The 26,354-nt window shown below is 39.4% G+C and overlaps 1 protein-coding gene across 2 annotated transcripts in view; it reads left to right on the top strand.

Annotated features, from left to right (window-relative positions):
* Positions 1-26,354, top strand: part of GAB1 (GRB2 associated binding protein 1) — a 185,029-nt gene that overhangs the window by 116,434 nt on the left and 42,241 nt on the right. For both annotated transcript variants that reach the window (XM_027866865.1, XM_027866866.1), the window contains exon 2: positions 2,476-2,770. In XM_027866865.1, the coding sequence (XP_027722666.1) occupies positions 2,476-2,770 (295 nt within the window). The remainder of the gene's footprint in view (positions 1-2,475; positions 2,771-26,354) is intronic.

Below are 26,354 nucleotides of genomic sequence, written 5' to 3' on the forward strand. Positions count from 1 at the left end.
TTTAAAGCTACATTTGTTTTTTTTCTTCCTGTAGTGGTTTTTCTAGAGAACATCTTGATTGGGCTTTGAAAAGTTTTTTCAACAACAACAAAAAAATTAACATGTCTTTGTATAGATACGAATTCTTGGTCTTAATCCATGTCCTCTCCTTATATGGCAGATTTGTCTTTCTAAGGCAGCTAAGTGGTGCACCCCCGTAGAGTCAGGAAGACCTGAATTCAAATCCAGCCTCAGATACTTAGTAGCTGTGTAAACCATGGCATGTCACTTAACCTCTGTTTGCCTCAATTTCCTTCTCTGTAAAATGGGGGTAATAACAGTACCTACCTCCCAGGATTGTTATGAGGATTAAATGAGATAAAAATTGCAAAGCGCTTAGCGCAGAGCCTGGCACATAACAAGTGCTATATAAATGTTATCTATCATTAGCTAAAGGGCCATTGCTTAGACTTGTCCATCTTCTGGGTAGTAGGCCAGTTTGATTCAATAGATCATTGTTGAGCACTCTTGGTCCCTTGGGGAGATGCAGTATTTCTGTCTTTTTGGAATTTTTAGGCACCAACAAAGGGATGTGTGTGTGTGTGTGTGTGTGTGTGTGTGTGTGTGTATATATATATATATATATATATATATATATATATATATATATATAATTCAGGAGTCAGTGATAGATGGAGGGAGGATTTTCCAGGCACAGAGCAAAAGCCCAGAGACAATATAAACTGGGTTGTATTTGGGGGGTGGAAAGCAATCCCATTTGGATAGAATGTTGAGGGTATGGCAGACTGTCACAGGAGATAAGTCCAGAAAGGGCTTTCCATGACAGAAGAGTTTGAACTTAACTAGGTAGGACCCTAGGTTCATAGCTTTAACCCTGGAAGGGACTTTGGAGGTCCTCTACAATCTTGTTTATGTACAAGATGAGGAAACAAAGGCCTAGGAAGATGAAGCAGATTCCCTCAATGTCACACAAGAAGCCACTGAAGAGTTTTGAGCTGAGAAGGGGCTCCTCTGCAATAGCTCCTTGAGAAATACTCTCTCTGTCTCTCTGTCTCTCTCTGTCTCTCTCTCTCTCTTTTTCTCTGTGTGTTTTCTAATCCTGCTGCTTGCCTGTTTTCTGGAATACTTGCCCGTTCAAAATTCTACTGTGTGGCAAAACTTCCAAGAAGTCTTTACCTTAGTTTACCAACTCTCAATGATTCAGGGGGTGATTATCTGGTTTATAAATTACTCAGCTACCTTCTTTTCCTCTTTCAGCTTTGCTGCTGCCTTCCTATCGACTATCTCATAATTTATTAGTTAGTATTTCCACTGGAAGATTATAAGGAGTACAAGATGAAATTATAAATTTTTCTTTCCCCCTAATATGATTAACATTTGGAATAAGATTTAGGGAAGATGGAGGTTGAAACTAAAAGATACAATTTACCTTAGTGAACAGGGGCTTTCTCCATGCCTCGGTTATACCCTACCAGGTATTTCATTTCAAGTCAAAGAGAAATACTTTTTGGTTGCCACTGCTACTGTCCATTGTTGTGATGGCTTCTGAAAGAACTTAGGTATGCTATCTAGCAGTACGTTTTGTGTTGGGAGCGAAAAAATGGAAGTCAAATAAAATCCCTCCTTTGATTGGGGAATGGCTTAAACAATTGTAGGATATAAATGGAATGCAACACTCAGGAAGATGTGTCTTTCTGACTCCAAGCCCCATACTTTATCCACTCTGTCACCTAGCTTACCCAAATCTTGTCCATGGCTTCCCATAAATCTTCCCCTGGGGCACCCCCCATTCTCCCAAAGGCCTACTGTGGAAAGTGGGATTTGTGCTCTGTCCTGAAGAAAGCCAGGGAGTCTAAGAAGCAGAGGTGAGAAGGCAGAATATTTAGTTAGTGGCATCTGTCTAAACATGGAGCAGCTAAGTGTAGCAGCGGATAAAGTGCTGGCCTGGAATCAGCAAGACTTATCTTCTTGAGTGCAAATCTAGCCTCAGACATTTCTTAATTGTATAACCTTGGGCAAGTCACATAACCCTGTTTGCCTCAGTTTCCTCATCTGTAAAATAAGCTGGAGAAGGAAATGGCAAACCACTCCAGTATCTCTGCGAAGAAAACCTCAAATAGGGTCACAGTCAGACACAACTGAAAAAACAAAACAAAACAAAAACAAAACCAAACCAGCTGAAACAACACAAATCAGTCTGAACAATGTGGACTGACGGATGAGATGAGCTCTATGTGTCGACCATTCTACTGCATGACCTATCAACACATCATAGTAATAGATCCCCAATATAATGACTGTATTTATATTTTCAGGAAACGTTGCCTTTCATAATGGCAAATAATCTTATAGGAAAAGGATAACTATTTGTTTTGCTACGTGTCTTGTTTTCACATTTTTTATTTTTTCGTGTCTTATTTTTAAAATCATTCTTAATTCTTGAATATTAAATAGATGTTTTGGTTTCTTTCACAGGCATGGAAGAGGAGGTGGTTTGTGCTCCGAAGTGGGCGTTTAACGGGAGATCCGGACGTATTGGAATACTACAAGAACGATCACGCCAAAAAGCCCATCCGCATCATTGACTTAAACTTATGTCAACAAGTAGACGCCGGATTGACATTTAACAAAAAGGAGTTTGAAAACAGCTACATTTTTGATATCAACACTATTGATCGCATCTTCTACTTGGTAGCGGACAGTGAGGAGGAGATGAATAAGTGGGTTCGTTGTATTTGTGACATCTGTGGGTTTAACCCTACAGAGGAAGGTAAGTGCCGGGTTCCATGAACTGAACTAAAACTAAGCTATTGGGGCATCTTTCCTTCTGTGTTTTGTAGAATTATCACAAAGTGATTTCTCGGCTTAAATAGATTGTTTCCCTTCCGTAACACATTAAGAAAGGTACCTGTCTCTTTAATGAGAGAAATATTTGGGCCAGGCCTGTGATTTAATCTATGCAGGAGAATCACACAGCTGTATAAATACACAACTCATCTGCTTTGTCTTAGTTGCCTGGGACCATGGAAGACCATAGAGTCAGTATTCAAGCGTAGGTCTTCCCTCACTGAGCTAGGCTCCTTATACGAGGCATCGTAGTACATAGGAAGGAACGTTGGCTTTGGATGCTTACTAAGCTCCTTGAGGTCAGGGGGCTGTTTTTTGCCTCTTTTTGTATCCCCAGTGCTTAACACAGTGCCTGGCACAGGGTAGGCAATTTTGTTCTTGCTCAGTTGTTTCAGTTGTATCCAATTCTTCATGACCCCATTTGGGGTTTTCTTGGTAAAGATACCAGAGTATTTGCCATTTCCTTCTCCTGCTCATTTTACAGATGAGGAAACTGAGGCAAACAGTGTTAAGTGACTTGCCCAGGATCACATAGCTAGTAAGTGTCTGAGGCTAGATTTGAACTCAGGAAGATGTGGAGGTTTTGAGTAGGCATTTAATAAATCTTTACTGACCTTGGACAAATCTTTTGACTTCCTTTCATCTCATTTGCCTCATCTGTAAAATGTAGAGGTTGAACGCAGTGTCCTCTGGGTTCTCTCCTAGTCCTGTATCTGTGATCTGTGGTTATAGAGATGGATAAGTTTCTAGGTTTCAGAAGCTCAGAAGAATTCTTTTTTAATGTAAGTAGCTTTTAAAAATGCACATCAGTAGAAAAGCTGTTGACCTGAAGATAGAAGAAAAAAATATTCATTCAGTAGCATTTAATGGAACACAGCCTCCTCCCACCTCACTGTGCACATGTGAAAATCATACATGAATCCTTGAAAAATATAATAACAGATAACTTGTTCAACCCTCTGATTACTAGTATTAAATGAAGTATAAAATAGGAAGATGTATACTATGTATCTTGGCTTTCTTCATTTTTAATTTGTTAATTGTGTGTGTGTAACACTAACTGCTTTGGAAGGAATAGAAAAGAAATAACACATAAAATGTTCAGATATACTTGATGGGACCAAATATACTCATGGGAAACAAACCATTACAAAGCCGTCTAAGAAAGAGAGGCAACATGGTACAGTAGATAGAGTAATTCAGGAGGACTTGGGTTCAGATCTTTGACTTCTGACACATACTAGCTTCGTCACCATGGGCAAATCACTTTCTTTCTCTTCAGTCACCCAGACATCTTGCCAAGAGTATTTGTTGTTGTTCTATATCAGTAGGGGAATTTTGCACACTGAGCATTTCCCACTCCAGTGAAATCACAGGTCTAAACAGAAGGGAAAAACAGAGGAAACTATAGCAAATATTATACATGGATCCTGTGGGAATCCCCTGAAATAATGGCATCAGGATTGATTGGACCATAGTCAGGGAAGACTTCTAGGGAGAAGTTACTTTTGAGAAGGGTTTAGAAAGAAGTTGATTAATGGAGAGGAGAGTATTCCAAGTGAAAAAGAGCAACCTTAGCATAGGCTTCCAGGCAAAGGTGAGCAAAAGAGTAATTTATATTTATGTGCTCCAAAGAAAGAACTATGGAGTGTGAATGCAGATGGAAGCATACTATTTGCTATTTTTTTTTTCTTCTGGTTTGTTTTGTTTCCTCTTTCTTGTGGTTCCTCCTATTGGTTCTAATTCTTCCTTATAACATGACTAATGTGAAAATGTTTAATAGGAATGTATATGTAGAGCCTTTATCAGATTGCACATCATCTTGTGGGGGGGGAGGGAAGGGGAGAAAAATTTAAAACTCAAAAGCTTATGGAAGTGATTGTTGATAAATCAAAATAAATTAATAAGATTTTTTTAAAAATTTGATGTGGCTAGAATAGAGATGACATGTTGGGGAACAATAAAGTTAAGAAGATGAGTTGTTTAAGAGCCTGAAATAAGGATTTAGGATTTGATCGCTCTCTTGATGTTCTTAAATAGATTGATAAAGATTTGATGCAATTCAGCAAACATTTATTGAGAGCCTTCTATTATGTGAAAGGAGGACTTCTCAGCCTGAGTTCTCACAGAGCCCAGAGAGAATCTCTCCTACCAGTAGATCAGATACTCAAACTATCCTGTGGCAGAAAAATAACCAATGAGTTATTAAGTTCCCATAATTGGAAGCATTATTTCTGGAGCCTGTCAGGTTTGATGGTCACAAAGATTATTTTGAAAACAGCAGAAAAAGGTGCAGCTAGGTGGCACAGTAAACAGAGCACTAGCTCAGTCCAGCCTCAGACACTTGGCACTTACTAGCTATGTGACCCTGGGCAAGTCACTTAACCCCATTGCTTAGCAAAAAAAAAGGAAAGAAAGAAAAGAGCAGAAAAAGCTTCATGTTGCACTCATGGATTATATTTGAGTCAGGGTTAGGGCCTCATTAGTGCATCACAGTCAAAATGGAGATTCTTTTTTTTTTTTTTTTTTTTTTTGGCAACTGGGGTTAAGTGACTTGCCCAGGGTCACACAGCTAGTAAGTGTCAAGTGTTTGGTCTGAGGCCGGATTTGGACTCAGGTCGTCCTGACTTCAGGGCCGGTCCTCTATCCACTGTGCCACCTAGCTGCCCCCCAAAATGGAGATCCTTAATCACATACAACAGTTCTAAAATGTCTTTTTTTCACTCTCCACAAAAACTAGACTCTGAGAATACCAACATAGATAAGACAGACCTGCTGTCAGTGAACTTACTAATTAGGAGAAAACGTGGCAACAAATAACTTATCACACAGAAGGGAGAGAGATGAGGGCAAAAGAGAGGAACAGGCAAAGTACTTGGGAAATTTGTCTGCCAGCCTTATGTGGGTTGAACTGGAATAGAGGAGAGACTGGAAAGAGGGAAACCAGCCAGGAAACTCTTGAATAACTCCAGGTGTGAAGGAATCAGGGGACAAATCAGAGAAACCACAAACTATAGGGAGAACACGTTTAGTGTTTGGATACAAGAAGAAAAAGAGAACAGAATGGTTCCAGGATTACGGTCCTTGGAGTCAATATTGGAGACACCTCAACCCTCCATGGGGCTGTTACAGTCACATAGGATCAGAGTTTTAGAACTGGAAGAGACTTTAGAATTCTAGTCCAACTCCTCTCCTTTTACAGGTGAGGCCAAAAGAGCACAAACAACCTGCCCAAGGTCACCCAGGTAGCAAGACAGTATTTGAACCTAGCTCCAAATTCAGAGATGTTTCTGTGCACCAGGGGGGGCGTTCCCTAGTGAGGCATGATATCGACTTTTTAGTAAATATGGATCTCATTTATGTGACGCTACAGTGTTCTGGGGTTGGTGCAATGAGTGCATTATCATGACCAGCCCACAAGCCTGCCTACTGGCCCATGTCTACATATTTTTATAAGACTAATCAGCCCAAGGCATCTTTGATGAAGGTCTGAAAAAAGAACAGGCAAGCCTTTTTCAGACTAGATTAGGGCAGAATAGATGAAGCATTAATTGCTTGGGGGCAGCTAGGTGGCACAGTGGATAGAGCACCGTCCCTGGAGTCGGGAGGACCTACATTCAAATCCAGCCTCAGGCACTTGACATCTACTAGGTGTGTGACCCTGGGCAAGTCACTCAACCTCATTGCCTAGCTTCCCCCCCCCCCCCCAGAAAAAAGCATTAATTGTTTGGCTCTTTGCTAAATTCTGGGAATACAAACATGGAATTGTGTTCCATTCCAGTGGGGGAAGACTGAGTGCATTAGAAAGAGTTAGATAGGGGAGTGAGGGAGGGAACCTGGTTTGGAAATGGTTGGGAAAGCATAGGGATGTGTATGTGTGTGTGTGTGTGGGGGGTAAACAAGTACAGTGGGATCTTGTATTGGGTGTGTATAATATGTATGTGTATATATGTACACATAGTATTGTTCACTATATTTTTTAAAAAAAACCATTACACTTGGTAGAACAAAATACCAAAAAACATTAGACTTGGTAGAACAAAATACCTTTAAGGTCTGGCTTTCTTCTGACAAAATTGTCACCCATGCATATGTCAAAATCATATCGAATCTTTGGAAAATGAATTAAAGGGCAACTTATACCCCCTGATTATTATCAGGTGAGGCACAAAATAGGAAGATGTACAACATCTTTCTTGGCTCTATTCTTTTTGAATTTGTTAATTTGGGGACCAAGACTGAGTTGGTTTACTTTTTGCTGTAAAAAAAGGGGGGGTGTTAAAAAGAAAATTAATAATAATAATAAACAAGGTTTTAAGAGAGTTTTTTTTTTAACTTAGTAAGACTAGGAACTGTTTTTGAGTGCTTTAAAATCAATTATGTTGCTATTGATACTCCATTTTCAAATCTGCTAGTCCATGTCTAGCTAGACCTGGTCTCAGACTTGGGTTCAAGTTCTAACTGTGAAGAATGCTGGGTGTATGACTCTAGGCATGTCATTTAAACTCTCAGTTCTCTGGACAACTCTTCCAGATGATACATTGCAGAGAAGGTACTAACCCTCTTAATTAGTAAAGAGTTTCCTCATCCTGGGAGTTTCCTACATCTCCCTATCTTATCTCTTCATTAAAAACCAGTCCTAAAGGAACACAGTTTGCCAGTCCTTGGCTGGCTCAGCATGCATACTGCCCTTGAAAAGAATAAATTGCCTTTCTTTGAATGTTTGTTTATTTGTGGGTTTTTTTTTTTAAAGTAAATTATGACCTTTGCGAATTAGTCTAAAATGATAACATTTTATTATATTCATAGACCTGGATTTTCTGGAATGTAACAGTTAAATATGAAATATTCCTCGCCATTTGATGGTTTTTAACTACAAGATGTATAGCTGTAATATGCTTTTATGGGATTTGGATACATAGTATCCAAATGGCAATTCTGGTTTTAAAACCATCTGCAGTCTCTGCTTCCTTGCTGTGACTTTGCAAGATGTTTTGTTTTGTTTTTTAAACCCCAGGTTAAGCCAGGAGTTCTTAGCCTTTTTTTTGTGCCATAGACTCCCCCATCCCAGGACAGCCTGGTGAGGCCTAGAGACCCCTTCTCAGAATAATGTTTTTAAATGCATAAAATAAAACACATAGGATTACAAAGGGAACCAATTATACAGAAAGTGTCATCTAAACATTTTTTAAAAGAAAGTTCACAGACCCCAGATTAAAACCCCCTGGATTAAATGATGTTACACTCTGTATGATATAGTCATTTATGTGCTTTATGATTATGCTGATCATGCTTTTTAATCATGACTGCCTCAACATATTATTCTCTTTTCCGTCGGTGGGCCATCTGCCTGTCATCTGGTTGCTTCAGAGGAGCTGGAGCCAATGCTAAATACTTTTATGTCTATGTGAAGCTGCCCCCTCAGCCCCAAAAGAGTGCCATCTTTTTTGGGAGAGTCCCCAACTGTTAGCTTAGAAAATCTCCTAAAATAATTTAATCTCCTGTAGTCTAATGCTAGAGGTTTGTATGGGATTTTGGGAGGAAGGGGAGAGGGATGGACAAAGAGTGGATTGAGCTGTGGTCCTAAGGTCTAAGAAGATAATTAATCTTACTGCCTTTGAGAATAACTGATTTCTTCTTTGAAACAAAAGGAAAGAGGCCAGGAGGTGTTGGTGGATTTGACCTGTATCTTGGTTCCAGGAACTTCTTAGAATATCATGACCCTGCTATTTTCACATATTATTGAATGCCTGGAAAGTTGGCCGGTGTTCTCTGTTTGTCAGTTACAGTTAATTGAGATTATGTAAAGTTTCTAAGAAGTCTTATATTTAGTAGAGTTGAGGGTAAAGGGAATGAGTGAGTGTGTGTGTGTGTGTATGTTTTCTGGGAAGTCTGCAGATGGATTGTTTCTGAATCATCAAAGTCATAAGTTGCCAAATTGATTCACTAATGTGTGAGCAGAATTCTTTGAGCAAGGGAAGCCTAGACCAAGGAGATCTTAGAACTATCAAATACTTGTGTGACCCAGTGCTCTATTTGATATCCTGATACTAGCTTCTCTAGATAGGACTATAGGGATAGTAATTTTTGTTCTTCAGGAGTTTCAGTCTTGTCTGACCCTTTGTGACCCCATTTGGGGTTTACTTGGCAAAGATACTGCAGTGGTTTGCCATTTCCTTCTCCAGCTCATTTTACAGATGAGGAAATTGAGGCAAACCAGACCAAGTGACTTGCCCAGGGTCTCACAGCTAATAATTATCTGAGGCCAGATTTGAACTCAGGAAGATGAATCTTCCTGACTCCAGTCCTTGTCACTCTATCCACTGAGCCACCAAGTTTGCTGCAAAGGCTTTGGAGTTTATAGATTCTTTTCCTCATAATAATGCTTTGAAATAATAATCATAATAGCTAGTAATAATGGCTCGTTCACATAGCACTTCAAAGGTCTGCAAATTGTTTTGTATGTGTTATTTCACATGACCTTCACAAATACCTTGTGAGGTAGGTGCTATTATTATTCCCATTTTACAGATTGGGGTCCTGAAGTTGAGAGGCTAAATAACTTGTCTAGAGTCATCTAGCTAGTGAGTGTCAAGCAGGATTTGAATTCAGGTCTTCCTGACTGTAAGTCCAAAGCTCTGTCCACTCCACTACCTACCTGCTTGTAGGTCATGTATTATCTGCTTCGAACCTGAGTCTTTTTATTCCTGAGGTTTCTCTGGAGAACAGGCCCAGGAAGATTGGTTCCAGGACACAGACCTCAAGAGAGTCCCACATCTAGTGTGAGGAATGAGTCTCCAGACTGATAACTCTTTCCCTTGTACCTTGTAATGTAGGGCTGCAAAACCTGAGGATGGAGCTTCCTTGGTCAGGACTGGAAGCAAAAGCTTAGCTACCTGCTCCATTCCCAAGGCCTGAAGCTCTCTAATCATCTGAGGTTCTAAGTCTTTGGGGCCAAGGGGGTGGGAGTTAGTAGTAGGACCCACCAATTTATATGACATTGACATCATCAGAGTCACTAAATTCCAGATGTACTTCTTTGTACAATGAGCTCCTGAAGAATTCTTGTGTTAATTCAGTGTTACAAAGGTAATCATATTTAAGGTGTTCTTTTAATAAAAATAACAGTTTTCATTCATAGGAGCTTCATAGTTACAAAATAGGCGATCAAGAACTAGAGGTGACCTTGGAGATGTCTTGTCAAGTCTCATTTTTACAGCTGAGGAAACTGAGGGTCAAGAAGGTTAACACATGGGTAGTAAATAACAAAAAGAGGATTTGAACCCAGGCTCTCTGTCTTCAAATCAGGGTTCTCTCTACTGTTATCACACTGCTCATTTTATCTTCCTAGCAACCCCATGAAATAGGCAGTATTACTATTATTATGCTGATTTATTATGGATTATTCATGTCCCATCTAACTCTCTCTCTCTCTCTCTCTCTCTCTCTCTGTCTCTCTCTATCTCTCCCTTCCACTCTCTCTCCCTTCTCCTTTCTCCCTCTTCTGTGTGTGTGTGTGTGTGTGTGTGTGTGTGTGTGTATGTGGGTGTATGTCTCTCTCCCTCTCCCTTCCCTCTCCATCTTCCCTTCTCTCCCTCTCTTCCTCTCTCTGCCTGTGTCTGTCTGTCTCTGTCTCTCTCTCTCTGTCTCTCTCTGTCTCTCTCTCTCTGTCTCTCTCTCTCTCTCCCTTTCCTCCTCTTTCCCTTCTCCTCTCTCCCTCTTCTCTCTGTCTCTCTCTATGTGTGTGTCTCTCTGTCCCTCTCCCTTCCCTCGCCATCATCCCTTCCCTCTTCATCTTCCCTTCTCTCCCCCTTTTCCTCTCTCTATCTCCTCTTTCTGTGTGTGTCTGTCTGTCTCTGTCTTTGTTGCTCTCTCTTTCTCTCTCTCTCTCTTTCCCTTCCCTCCTCTCTCCCTCTTGTCTTTGTGTGTGTGTGTGTGTGTGTGTGTCTCTCCCTCTCCCTTCCCTCTCCATCTTCCTTTCTCTCCCTCTCTTCCTCTATCTTCTCTTTCTGTGTGTGTGTCTGTCTCTGTCTCTCTCTCTTTCTCTCTCTCCCTCCTTCCTTCCTTTCCTCCACACATACAGCGTGCATCAATGGTTGGACTTGACTCAGGTCTTCTGGCTCCAGGGCCACCACTCTAACCACGAAGCCATGTTGCCTCTCTCCTCAGTCAACTCAGGATTTATTTGCACACATTATCTGTGCAGACTGCACATGTTGTATTCCTTCCTTTCAGTAGGCTGATCTTGAGGGTGAGGATTTTTTTTTTTGTTTCCCCAGCACCTCGATTTTCTTGTTCATAGGAGGTGCTTGTTTAATAAATTCTTGATTGATCATGCAGCTCCTAGCCTTCAGTGTAAACAGACTTGGGATTGGGTCTTATTCCTCTTCGGGGCAGCTCCTGCTCCGCTGGCCCAGCAAGGACCCATCAGGGTCATGATGCTGGACTTCTGCTAGCTCCCTCTTGGACAATGTCATACTGGTCCCTCTGTGACGGTCCCTTCTGTTGGTCCTCATATTTCTGTTAAACAATCACTTCAGGGTTTCCTGCACTTGAAACTACGTGGAGTGTTTTTCACTTCTTGACAGAGGCATTTACTGGCAAGAGGAAAGAGAGAAATTTTCTACTTGAAAGCTTTAATTAGATTGCATTAAAGCAGGGGTCCCTGGAATGGGGTGGAATCAGTTGAGTCAAGAACTTTTGGGTTACTCTGGATTGGCTCCTTTGAAATGAATGTGCAGATACTTTGTTTAGACTCCATTGACTGCCTTTTTGTTCACCAGTTTTAAGTAGTACTTTTCTTTTTTTTTTCCAAGATTGTCCTCACAGGTAAGATATGACCCCACTTCAGATCTCTTCCCTTTGCAGTCCATCCTTTACATGGATAACAAAATGGTTCCCGGAGGATGGGTCAGACCAGGTCACTCTTCGGCTTTACAGCTGCAGAGAGTCCCTCATACCTTTAGAAACAAACACCAACTCACTGTGTTGCATTTAAAGCCCTTCCTAACCTCATTATACATTATTCTCCTGTAAATACTCTTTGTTCAGCCAAACTGGCCTTCTTGGTGAAAATATCTAATTGAGCTGCTCTCACACACTCACCCTTACTCAGTTTTCTCAAAATAGAAGCTACATTAATTACTCAGTTTAAGTGATTCAGTAGATAGCACACTGAACCAGGATTTATTAGGAAGATATGAGTTCATAGCTGTGTAACCTTGGGCAAATCACTTAACCTCTTCTGCTTCCATTTCCTTATCTGCAAAATGGAGATGATGATACTACTACCTGCCTTCCAGGGTTCCAGAGTGATATTTGGGACAATTTTTCTAAAGCACTTTGCAAACCTTAAAGTGCTACATAAATGCTAGTCATTATTATTAAAAACAGGTTGAGTGTGGTAGTGATAAAGATGTAAGACACTTGCTTTTTAATTGAATTTTTTGAAGCAAGGACATTTTTGGCGGTGGGGGGAGATGGAGGATTCATAGATTCTTCAACCAGTTGAGGGAAGGATCCATAGAGGATGAGGATGGCTGGGGATGTCAGGCATGTTTCTGTCATCTTGAACAGGAACAGGGCTAGTTACAAGGTAGCTTAGTTGATCATGCTTGAATACTTGGTGTAGAATATCTATAGAATCTATAGAATATATTATATTATTACTTATTATAGACGTAATAGAGGATTGCTCTCCATATTGGCCAGCTTCATCATTATGCTTTTTTTTTTTAAAAACCGTACCAACTTAGTATCATTTATTTTAGACAGTTCTCACTCACACACTCCAGCCCAGGCAGACTTCTAGGGCGTAGCAGGTGTAATTGGTTTCTAGCTAATAAAACTGAATAAATAGTGAGGGAATGGGGAGGAGGGAGATATTCCTGTTGCTTGTATGGCTTTTCACTTAGTAATTTACTTCCATCAGAAGAAAAACTCATGAGATTTTCTCCATTAGTCATTATCCACTTCTTAAGTAAATTTCAATTACCATTTTGCCCCAGCAGCCTACAATGCCTTTAATGGGTGTTGATTCCGTTCTCCTAGCCTTCGGATAGGAGGGTGAGAAAAGTTTTAGCATACTGAAGCACACCCAAGCTGAGCATTTAGTTCTCAGAAATTCGATGCCAGCATGGATCCAAAGCAGCAGTAAGCTGGCCAGGCTTAGACCAACCCTGAGTGCGACTTCCAGAAGGTGGGCAGGCCAACCTGATCTCATGACCCTGGAGGCTGAAGCAGGATTTTCCCCTCAAACCTGTTGTTTAACTTTGAACAGAGGTTTTGTCTTGTCTAGGGCTGTAGATGTGTGAAATAAAGCAAGGCAGATTTACACACATCAGCTGTGAAACCAAAAAATGAGCCGAGGGTACGTTCTGTGAGCTGAAACATGGGAAGCTTCTTAAAATCTTTACTGCCCTTTGTGTGTATAAGGTGCTACTATTTTATGAACAAGAAGTAGAGTGTAAAAATTCAGAGAGGATTTAGTTTGAAGGTACTTCATAATATTTTTCAGTATGACATTATTTTGAAATATCTCTTATGGGACATTGTTGATTTTAGAAGGTGGTGCTTTGTTTTCATAGCTACCCTTTCCTCACTTAAAGTAATAATGGAAGATGATTTTGTTTTGTTCTCTTCACAGAATATAAAAAATATGAGACAGTATAGTGGGGATACCATCACACTTGAAATTTAAAGACTAGGGCTCAAAGCTCCTACAGGAGGCCTGTTGTGATACTCCAGTTTTTAGTGCCCTCCCCCAGAATCTACTTTTTACTTACTTATATTTAATTTTCTGTGTAAACTCTTTAAAGACTTAATTGGCATTTGTCTTTTTTTTTCTTGGCCTTATTTCCTAACACATCACCCAGAGCAGTTTAGTGCATGCTGAATGAATTCTGCCACTTATCCTTATGTCTCTGTTGCCTTGTCTCTAAAATAAAATTGGGAACCTTGGCCCCAGAAAAGAAATGAAACATACCAGCCTCTTTTTTATTTTTTTTAAAGCAGTGATGGGGGCCATAGGTACAGAATGTTGCATACGCTGTCAGGTCAGGTCTCTGGGGTGAACCGTGTTTCTTTGTTACCGGGAAAAGCACTGTTTAGGGAGGATAATATCTGTTAGATGCACTTAGGTGGTAGACCTGCAGCCAGTTCACATGTGACTCAGATGCTAGCTGTGAGACTCTGGGCAAATCACTTAACTTGTCTGTTTTTTTCATCTGTAAAATGAGAATAACAGCATCTACTTTCCCAGGGTTGTTGTGAGCCTAAAACAAGATAGTACTTGTAAAGCACTTTGCAGACCTTAAAGTTATAGAAATGGTAACTATTTTTATTATTACGTGATAATAACTTGTGAATGAATAAATAAAAGGCATCAGTAATACTGAAAAATAAGATGAAGGGATCATCTTCCAATTTTAAATCCTCTATGAATTTTTGTACCCCAGCTCTTGTTCATGAAATAGAAACATCTTATGTATACAGAGGGGATAGAAATAACATTTACTCTTTTTTTGGCAGGGGAATTAGAAGGTGAGAAGAGGTTCCCATGAAGCCGCAGCAATTAGGGATTATCCTGTTGTGTGATGATTTCTTCCCTTCTCTCTGCATCTCTACCCCCACTCAATAAATTAATTGTACACACAGCAAATTAGCTGTATGGCTCTTAAATTTAGGTGGGGGGGGCAAAATATTTCTATACAAAGAATAATTTGGAACAGAACTTTTTTTAAAAAATGACTGATAATGTTTAATGTTCATTATTTATATTTCTCTATGAGATATTTACATTTTAATAAAGGAAAATACTTAACCAGAGTAATGTGCATTACACACACACGTGTGTGTGTGTGTGTGTTTGTGTATAAAATATTGCATGGTATACAACACTGTTTATCACATCATTCTTTTTTATGTGTTGGTTGATTTTGTGGAACTTTTTTTTCTTCTTTTCCTTTTTTTATATATAATAGCATTTTATTTTTTTCCAATTACATGTAAAGATAGTTTTCAGTGTTTATCTTTGTAAGATTTTGAGCTCCAATTTTTTCTTCCTCCCGTCCTTTCCTCCCTTCTCCCCAAGACAGCAAGCAATCTGATACAGGTTATACATGTACAATCATGTTAAACATATTTCCACATTAGTCATGTTGCAAAAGAATACTCATAACAAAAGGTAAAAACTACAGGAAAGAAAAGAAACAAAAAAAGTGAAAACAGTATGCTTAATCTGCATTCAGACTCCATAGTTCTTTCTCTGGATGTGGTCAGCACTTTGTATCACAAGTCCCTTGGAATTGTCTTGGATCATTGCATTGCTGAGAAGAGCTAAGTCTATCATAGTTGATCATCGAACAATGTGGATGTTACTGTGTACAATGGTCTCCTGGTTCTGCTCACTTCACTCAGCATCAGTTTGTATATGTCTTTCCAGATTTTTCTGAAATCCATCTGCTTATCATTTCTTATAGCACAATAGTATTCCATTACATTCATATACCACAGCTTCTTCAGCCGTTCCCCAATTGATGGACATCCCCTAGTTTCCAATTCTTTACCACCACAAAAAGAACTGCTATAAATATTTTTGTACATAGGGATACTTTTCTTTTTTTTTATGATCTCTTTGGGATACAGACCTGGAAGTGGTATTGTTAGATCAAAGGATATGCAAAGTTTTGTAGCCCTTTGAACATAGTTCCAGGTTGCTCCCCAGAATGGTTGGATCAGTTCGCTACTCCACCAACAATCATTAGTGAAACAAAATATTTATGCATTACAATGAATCAGAATCTAAAAGGAGAATTATAGTATTTTAAATAGTGAGGTTATTTTTAAAAGAGGCAGCATGGAACCGCCAAATGAACCCTGGCTCTGGAATCAGAGGACCCGAGTTCAGATCTCACCCCTTTTTACTACACATATGACCTTGGTTAAGTCACTTAAATTCCCTGGACCTCAGTTGCCTCATCTATAAAATGAAAGGGATTGAACTTGATGACCTCTGAGGTCCTATGAATTTAAGCTGATATATGCTCTAGGGTTTAAGGAAGGTATTGCATCACAGACAGCATGTTACTCACACAATCCGTGGGACGCATTCACTTTTCCATTATCCTCATTCTCTTTTTCTTTTGTTTCCATTGACATGTATTTTTTTTCTTAAGCCCTCCTTTGATAGCTGGGTAAATACTTGCCTTAGATCAGATTTGTGCTGAGTCACCTGTTAATTCTGGTGTATTCAATCCCTTTAAATAAACTTGTGTGTATCAAGTAAGTACAGGGATGTAAAGTGCTTTATGCTTTATGACTATACAATGGTATGAGAATGTCAGAATAAGAATGGCATCAATGCTGTTCGCTAGAATTAAGCCAGAACAGTAAAACACTTTGCAACCCCCAAGTTGACATGGAAAATGCCCTTCTCTCCTTACCACATGAGATTTTTCTCACAACCTTGTTTCCTTTCACTCTTTGCCAGGTACGACTGAGACCATCCCAGTCTTTCTTTACCACGTCTTCCACTGTTACCCTACCTGGGTGCTGAAAGCGAGGTTTATGGTGGCAGGCTTGGAGAGAATAGAATAGGAGACCCTCTCAGCCACTTACTCCGAATAGCTCCAGTGCTTTTCTCATTAACAGGGTTTCAAGCTCTGCCAGTTCCATCTCCTCACATTACTCCCATCCTTTGTCTTCCTTTCTCCTCCCAATACCTATGCCTTAGGCCATGGGGGCCATGAGTTTAGAGGCAGAATTGATGGGGAGTGCAGTCACAGAGTCATTAATTCAATGTAGAAGGGGGCCTTAGAAGTCTTCTCACCCAGCCCCCTCATCTTACTGAAGAGGAAGCAGATTATGTACCTTGTTAAAGGTATGGTGTGACTTATCAACAAAGTTTTGTTTTTCACTCAGCCTGGAAGATTTAGGAGCACCAGTGGGCCAAGTTAACACGTGGCTAAACTCAGAGACAGTCTTTTCCGAACTCATGTTTCATCTTTTGGATAACCTGGTCTTAGTTCACATTCAAGACCTTTAATAACCTCACATACAAGTTACTACTATCTGAAGAGAAGCTTGCATTTGGCAGGTTCTCATAATTGGCTTAAGGATGATACACAGTCTCAGGATGGGATCTTGATATTAATAATTATCCTGAGAACTAATGAACTTGGAAGAAGCTACTATTATCTTCAAGTGGGGGACAGACGGTTTGGGCAGGAGAAAAGCCCATTCAGTTTCTTGTAAAAGTTGAAAATGAAAGAAAAGCCTTGTTGATATTTTTAGCACGCAAACTAAGTTATTAGTAGCTATCCTTCAAAGAAAACCATTAACATGCAAGCAAAAAGGATCACAATAAAACATGATTAATACATCTCCTGCTTAGGGAAGGACTCTACCAAATTGGGATCTACATTTGCAAACTTCAGTTTACAATAATTACCAAATGTAAGGACATGGGCCATCACTTACTTAACATCACTTCCACAGGTAGAAATTCTTATTGAAATAGCATCTTAAGTCATGGGGTGGGTTTATGAAAGTCAGAATAAATCACTAGCTGATGAAAAAGACAAACTAGGACAAAAGTGCAAAATGTAAAGCACGATACATAAATAGGAACTAATACCCAAAGATGAAGAAATTGACCAAGAGAGATGAAATGATTTGCCCAAAGTCACATAGGAAATGTGACAGAGTAGGGATATATTGTTCAGCATAGCTGGTTCGAAATGTAATGGTGGGAGCCATTGTTATTTTTTTAGACATCGCCCATGCCAATGCAAGATAAAATGAATTACGAGCTTCATCTCCTGAATATAATAATTGACCTTTCAGGGAAATGATTTATTCTTCTATTTATACCCAAGACTATGTATTTTTCCCCATGCATGTATTTTTTAGCTGAGATTATGTTTCTTGTTTGACTAACAAATAGTGCACACCAAGTTCAGTATGAGTCAACAGTATGCTATGGCAGGCAACTAATATGATCATACGTGTGTTGTGTGTGTATACATATATATACATATATATGTATGTGTACACACACACACACACACACACACACACACACATACATATATATTGGTGAGACAGTTGGGGTTAAGTGACTTCCCCAGAGTCACACAGCTAGTAAGTATTGTATCTGAGGTCACATTTGAACTCAGATCCTATTGACTCCAGGGCCAGTGCTCTATCCACTGCGCCACCTAGCTGCCCCAACTAATATGATCTTAAATTCGCTTATGTGAGCGTGAGTTGAAGGGACTAGGGATATTTGGCCTAGAGAAGAAAAAACCCCATGATAATTGTCTTCAAGGATTTGAGTCCCTTCCAAAAGAACTATCCAGAAGTACAATGTGCTGCTTCTGGAGGTAGTGGGTTACCTGTCATTGAAGGTATCCAAACGAAGGTTAGCTGAGGACTTGTTGGGTTTATGATAAGGGAGATTATTTTTTTTTTTTTTGGTTTGTTTTTGCTAGGCAGTTGGGGTTAAGTGACTTGCCCAAGTTCACACAGCTAGTTAGTGTCAAGTAGTCTGAGGCCGGATTTGAACTCAGGTCCTCCTGATTCCAAGGCCAAAGCTTTACCCACTGTACCACCGAGCTGCCCCTGAGATCATTTTTTAATCAAGGGTGGTTCTAAATGGCCTCAAGGTCCCTTTCAGCTCTGAAATTCTGTGATGCCTTGGGAGAAATGAGCATTCTGAACAAATGATTTCACCTGGGATAATGGGAGGGCTTCTGCAAGATATTTTCAGGCAAGTCTAAATGCTGTGAATTTGTTTTGGTTTTTAATAGCTGTGCTATTTGATAGCTGTGATGATGGGGTTTTTTTTTTCATCTAAGGAAAGATTATTACAGTTTGAGCCTATACTGATTTTCCTGCCATCTGAATGTCTCCTTTTCAGGTGTATCTTTGTATAAATGTGACCCAGAATAACCAGAATCTTATCAGTTAAAAAGAATTAAACCCTTCAGTGTCTTGAGTTAAACCATTAGACAATAGAGCCAGAAGAGACTTAACTTTTATAGCTCCCCTTTGGGAGGTGATTTTTCCCAGATTATGATGAGGGGTGAAGAGTCACAGGATTCAGGTTCCCCATGCAGTGTTCTCTGGACTCTAGAATACTGACTTTGGTTAGCTAGGGAGATTTACTGGTTTTCCTGTCAAGGAGATGTGCAATACACACATACATACCAAATAATTTAGAGATCAAACTATACGATATGCACATATATACATAAATGTGTGAGTATGTATGTATATGTGTATATTATTTTTTGGATCTATGATTATATGTGATATATAATATATACACACATACGTGTAAAATAATTTAGAGATCAAACTATACATATACACATATACATATGTGTGTATGTGTGTATTTATATATGTATGTGTATATATGTGGATATTTCTAATGAATCTGATTATCTTATATGTAATATATACACATGCATATACATATAAAATAATTTAGAGATCAAACTAGACATATACATATATACATACATATGTGTGAGTATGTATATATATGGGGGTTATTTTGTGCATCTGTGATTATATATCGTATATGATGCATATGCATACAAAATAGAGACCAAACTATACACATACACATATATAATGCATGTATCTGTATGAATGCATATATGTGGGTATTTGTGGGTCTGTGATTCTGTACTATAGATAATATACACACATGCGTATATACATATGTATATGTGTGTCTGCATATATGTGTGTGTGGTTTCATCTCTAACTTATTACAGAGACAGTATGGTATACAGAAAAGAGTGTTCAACTGGGAGTTGAGCTCTGGGTTGGGTCCTGGCTCTGAGGCTAGCTGTGTGTTCTGAGCACATTACATTCATTTTCTCATCTTTAAAATGAAAGGAAACAGTGGCATAGTGGAAAGAGTGTGTTGCCTTCCCCTATTAGATTGTAAGCTCCTTGAGGTCAGGAACTGTCTTTCCCTTTCTTATTTTATCCTCTGCATTTAGCACAGTCTGGCACATAGTAGAAGCATAATAAATGTTTATTCAGTTGGGCCCTGGGCTTAGGCTAGGCTTTCCTCCTATGGATGCATGACCCTGGGGGGCTCTCAGTGCCCAAAGGAGCTTTCAGAGTCTCTGAGTTACAGTTCAGCTTTCAGTCTGCATCATTGGAGGGAATTTTCAGAGTTCTCTACACCATTAAAATCACGGATCCTGACAAAAAAAAGAAAGGAACTTAAAAGGCCGGAGGGGGAGAGAGGAGAAGGGCAGCTAGGTGGCACAGTGGATAGAGCACCAGGTCTGAAGTCAGGAGGACCTGAGTTCAAATTCAGCCTCAGACCCTTGATACTTACTAGCATTGTGACCCTGGGCAAGTCACTTAACCCCAATTGCCTCGCAAAAAAGAAGAAGGAGGAGGAGGAAGGGGTGTGAGATTAATACTAGTTATCCTTCCTCATTAGGTTGTTGTAAGGAAAAGAACTCTGTAAATCCTAAAACATTGTATATGTGAGTTGTTAGAGGTCACACAGTGGTTACAACATCGAATCTGGAGTCAGAAAGACCAGAATTCAAATATTACTTCAACACCTACTGGCTGTGTGACCCTGGGCAAGTCACTTGACCTCTGCTTGCCTCAGTTTCCTCAGCTGTAAAATGGGATGATAACAGCACCTACCTTGTAGGGTTGTTGTGAGGATCAAATGAGATAATTTATTAAGTGCTTAGCTCAGTGCCTGGCACATAGCAAGGGCTTTACAATGCTTATTCTCTTTCCCTTTTTTCTCTTGCCTTGTTATCTTCCATATGGAAGGCACGGAGGAAGATTATGATAGGGAAAAGAATGAATTAATCTATTTGAGGAGCTTGAAAAAATGGATGATTCCGAAAAAATACAGACTAGATATTTCTTCTGCCTGAATTAATCCCAAGAAAAAGCCTCCTATTGGAGTTCTCTTTGGTTGAGGACTTTAGTGGCATCAGGAGGAGAATTCTCTTAAGGTCCATTTGCTCAGAGAATGAACAGTCCGTGTGCCAAGTACTAAAGGCTCTCCTCTTCAGACATCAGCCAGGTAAATCTTCAACTGAAAAATTCTTGTGGCTTTGCTGTTGATTCATGTTATTATAAAGGAGAGAAAGTTTTATTCAATATCAAGACTTTTAGGAGAAATGTGGATAATGTAGTTTTCAGTCTCCCTTTATTTTTAAAATGTTGTTGTTGTTGGGGGCTTTTCAGAACAGTGCCACAGTTAGTACAGAATTGTAACCTCAGGAAAAGGAGAGAGCCTGCAGAGGAAAGAATACTGAATTTGGAATCTGAGGGCCTAGGCTTGAATTGGGTCCTGGTTCTGCCTCTTACTACCTGTGAGATCAAGGTCAAGGCAGTTAACCTTTCTGGGCTTTATTTCCCTTATCTGTAAAAACAAGGGGTGTGTGTGGGGGGGGGGGGTTTTGAATTCGATGACCTCTATCTGTTTAGGAAGTGTGGGACCAAACTAGAACTCAATTAAAGGATTTATTTCATTAATTAAGACAAATTATTCTGTCAAGGTTTGCAAAGATGACCCTTGAAAGGAAGAAGCAGCTGATTGTAAAAAGGAAATTAATCTTGAAGGCAGATGTTTATAGTATAAATGGGTTTTCTTTCAGTATTAAGGAAGCGTAATGGTATGAAAATTGGACTTTGTCCTTGTCCATTTCTTTGGTCATTATCAGAATAAGAATGAGAGAGAGAGAGAATGAGAGAGAGAGAGAGAGAGAGAGAGAGAGAGAGAGAGAGAGCGCGAGCAAGCACATTGCCTACCCAGAAAAACGACATGAGCATTAACAAATTGCTTCCATGTTTTTGTGGATCTGTTATTTCATCCTTGTGGGTAACCACTCTATAGAAACAACTCACTTTTTTTTCTTTTTCTTGTTTTTGAGGCAGTTGGGGTTAAGTGCCTTGCCCAGGGTCTCCTGACTTCAGGGCCAGTGCTCTATGAGCTCACATTTCTGTACCACTTAAAGGCTCACAAAGTGTCTTTCTCACAACAATCCTGTTACGTGGGCTATGTAGGTGTTGCTAGCCAGCTATTACAAATGAGGAAACTGAGGCCTGAAAAAGAGGAGTGACTTGCTTGTTCAACCGCTAATAAGCACAGAATCCAGGACCTGAATGCATATCTCCTAAGTCCCGTCAAATGGGATTTGCAATTCCTCCATGCCTTTCTAACTTATTCAGGTCCAGGTCTGTCCATAATTTTTTCCAACATGCTAGAATCAATCAGTAAATCAACAATTACTTATTAAGCACCTACTCTGCACCCAGATACTTCTAATCCCTACTTATAAGGCTTCTTCTGTTTTTTTTTAATATCTTGGATTGTTGATTTTTTTTCTCATTCTGCTTCATGATAAACCCAGCTCTTTTTACAGTCATTCACCTTCAGTAATGTCATTTGCAACACTTGTTGCATTCAAATTATTGTTGATGATATGCTACAGTCCGTCGCTGATTTTTAAAAAGCACTTAAAATTTTTTTATTTCATTAAATATTTTTAATTTTTTTTCACCATAAATCTTTCCTATATCCTTTGGGTTACTTGTAATTTTGATTATCCTTAATTATGGTATTCCATGAATTCTAATCATATAGCATCATTGAGAGAATATGATGGGTTTGTTTTGTTTTGTTTTGACAGTGGACAGGTTGAAATCATTGAAAGCATATGGTTTCTCAAATGTTATCCAGCCCAATCTCACCATATTTAATTCTTGGTTACGTTGTTATCTATGCGTGTTATATATATTTTGGTTTTTTAGTGTGCATGGCTATACCATCATTTTCCCTTTACAGCACATTTCACTGAGGAGATTTTGTGGTATCCTAGCAATTTATATAATTACCACGATGACATTTATAAGCATTTGGAGAACCTGACCATCAATAGGGAATCATTTTATTTAGATTCTATACAAGACATCTTCTCTGGCACCGAAAAACATTTAAGGTGAACATATGTCTCCCTGTTATGTCTTATCTGATATCAGTACTTGGTGCATTTTTAGAAGTTATGTCCATAGCTATATACATCTTAGTCTTGATTTTTTTTAACTTATTCATAGGGGACACCTTGTTTGAAGTGAGCCTTCATGGCTGTGTTTTGTTTTACTGAGTTTACTTTTTTGGCTTGTCTTCTCAGATTAAGACAATGATCCAAGAAAATTCCAAAGGACCCATGATAAAAAAAAAAAATTGATATCTGCCTCTAGAAAGAGAACTAATGAACTCTGAGTGCAGATGAAGCATACTTTTCTTACTTTCTCTATTTTCCTTGTTTGTGTGTGTGTGTGTATATGTGTTTATGTTCCCTTTTGCAATGTGGTTAATATGGAAATATGTTTTACATGACTTCACATGGATGATCAATATAATTTTGCCTTGTAAAGGGATGAGGGAGGAGTGGGAAGGAGGGAGAGAATTTGGAATGCAAATTTTGAAAAATGAATATTAAAAATTTTGAAATATGCAATTTAAAAATATTTAATGAAATAAAAAAATTTTAAGTGCTTTTTAAAAATCAACAGGCAATCGACCCAGAAGGCTTTTGTATTTTCTATACCCCTCAGTCAGTTATATGCCTCTAAAGATACGATTTTCTACAGGAATATCATGTGTCCTCTTTTCCTGTTTTCATCATGGACAGCTTTGATATGTACGTGAACTATTCTCATAAAGATTTTATGTGAGATGAGAAGACAAGTATATGAATCAGAATGCTGATGTCTTCTCAGTTTCCTGTTTTGGGTAAAAGTATTATCTTGTATTATCTGCAATCTTTTACATTCTTTTGGAATTTTACCTGCTTTGAGATAGACATCTCCAGTGTGATCACCTGAGTGCCTTTTAAAGGCATAGTTACCTTTTGGTCCAGTTTAACTGCTCTTTTCTGACCCCATCGCTTCAAGTGCCTTTGCCTATTGGAGCTGAAGGGGAACTCTGCTATTAACTGGCAGGTCACTTACGTTTTCTGAACCTCAGTTTCTTTATCTGTAAAATAAATAAGGGACTTCATATAGGTGACCACCAAGATTTCTTCCTGAGGTTGAAGAACAGGGGTTTTTAACCATTTGGGGTGTCATGGATACCTTTGGTAGTCTGGAGAAGCCTATAGATAGATCCCTTCTCAGAATAATGGTTAAAATATGTAGGATTACAAAGTAAAGCAATTCCATCGACATAAAGTTATCAGGTTTGTTTTTTTCTTTTTAAGTTCACAGCCCCCAAGTTAAGAATTCCTTTTGTAGTGTATATATGTACTGATTCTGCTGTCCTCATTGATGAAAATTGGGGGGAGGGGGGCAGTGTTTTTTTGATTTTTGGTCAAGACCAGTTTTTTAATTAGTGTAGGAACCTCCCGGTGTGAAAATTGCATTCATATATGTTCGTATGTATACACACACCCATATATCAGTAACTCATCTGTATGTTGACTTAGTATGTATACTCTGATTAAGTTCTTCATGGGATTTCTCTGCTTGACTTGATGCATCTGATGGGGGGAGGGGCTGTAATCTGTCATGTTCCTAACAGCCTGTTGGATTTTTGCTTACTGTGGGCATTACAGTATCTCATGAAATGATTCTTCTCGTTGCCTTTGGAAGCCCAATAAAGCCCCATTAATTTTATTTTATTTTTTAGATATCACCCCTTCATCTTCAACTCACCCTCTGTATGTATATATACATATAATTTTTTTCATTCCAACTACCCTAATACTGAGAAAGGTGTCATGAGTTACAAATATCATCTTTCCATGTAGGAATGTAAACAGTTCAACTTTAATAAGTCCCTTATGATTTCTCTTTCCTATTTACCTTTTCATGCTTCTCTTGGGTCTTGTATTTGAAAGTCAAATTTTCTATTCAGCTCAGGTCTTTTGATCAAGAATGCTTGAAAGTTCTCTATTTCACTCACTGTCCACTTTTTCCCCTGAAGGATTATACTCAGTTTTTCTGGGTAGGTGATTCTTGGTTGTAATCATATCTCCTTTGACCTCCAGAATATTATATTCCAAGCCCTCCAGCCCCTTAAAGTAGAATTGCTAAATCTTGGGTTATCCTGATTGTGTTTCCACAATACTTGAATTATTTCTTTCTGGCTGCTTGCAATATTTTAAACTCTTTGTGAAAGTAGGGATCTGCTTCCAGTGTGGAGAATGTACTATCCCAAGCTTTGGGGGTTTTGTGCAGCTGTTTTCAGAGATACTATAAATTTTCAGTTCTTCCAAGGTGATATGATCAGAGGTGAGGTGCTTACTCCTTTCCTGGACTGTGCTGTGGTCTATGAGTGACCACAAGCACGCTTTTCTGCCTTGAAACTGTGAGGAGAATTCCCTCTCCACCGCCTCCACAAGCACCACGTCACCAGTGCTCTTCCTCGACCTAGAACTGTGACCCAGATCCAATTAGGCAAACTGTTAGAGGAAATGGACATGGGCAAATCAAGAGAATCCTGCCTTGGCACCAGCAAAGAGATCCCTGCAAAATCCCCCTCTGTTCAGCCACTCCATCCCCCCTCCATGTGTGGGTCGAGAGTTCCGGAAGCAGCCTCTGCCCTGGGGCTGTGCTGGGACTGGGGCCAGACTAAGTTCCTCTTTCACTACGGTCCAACAGACCTCTCCTACTGAACTTCTAAATTATCTTTGGCATTTGTAGGTTGAGAAGTCTGGAAACCGCCACAGCTGCCCTTGATTCAGTCCCCTAAGGACTGCTCCAGGTTCGCTGAGGCCTATTCTTTGCCTGCAGGCCCATGTTGAACTGTGCTCTTCTCCCAGCCCAGTGCAATAGATCTTTCCAATCAACCATCCAGGTCATCTTGGGCTAGAAATTTGTTTCACTCTGTCTTTTTGTGGGTTCTGTTGCTCTAGAATTTGTTTAGAGACATTTTTTATAGGAATTTGGAGGGTTTGGGGGAGAACTCAAGCCAGTCACTACTTTTACTCCACCATCTCGGCTCCACCCCTGGCAGCCCAATAAAACCAACATGACCAACTCTTATATTCATCTCTGCCCAGGAACCTGGGAGTTCTCCTTCCATTTAGCTTCCCTCTCTTTATCTTCTGTTTTCATTTACAGCAAGATTGTCAATATGGATGTGTATCATTTCCTCTAACAGTTTGCCTAATTGTTCATTGGACACATTAAGAGAGTACCAAGAAGTAGTCAGGCAGTCAGCATTTACAAGTGCTTACTATATGCTAATATAGTATATTAGAATATATATATAGTATATTAGTATATATATAATATAGCACTGTGCTAATGTTAAGCATGAGGGATGCCTATACAAGTAAAAAGAAACAGTTCCTGCCGTCAAGGTGCTTAGATTCTAATAAGAGAAGACAGCCTATAAAAGGGACCTGGGGAGAAGGTACCCCTACAGGGACCAGGTAGCCTGGAAGATGAGAAGAAAGCTTTTCATAATACCTTTATCATGGTGGTGAAGTCCAAGA

This window comes from Vombatus ursinus, unplaced genomic scaffold (genome assembly GCF_900497805.2).
Source record: "Vombatus ursinus unplaced genomic scaffold, bare-nosed wombat genome assembly UNPS02014784.1, whole genome shotgun sequence".
In the NCBI taxonomy this organism is placed as follows: Eukaryota; Metazoa; Chordata; class Mammalia; order Diprotodontia; family Vombatidae; genus Vombatus; species Vombatus ursinus.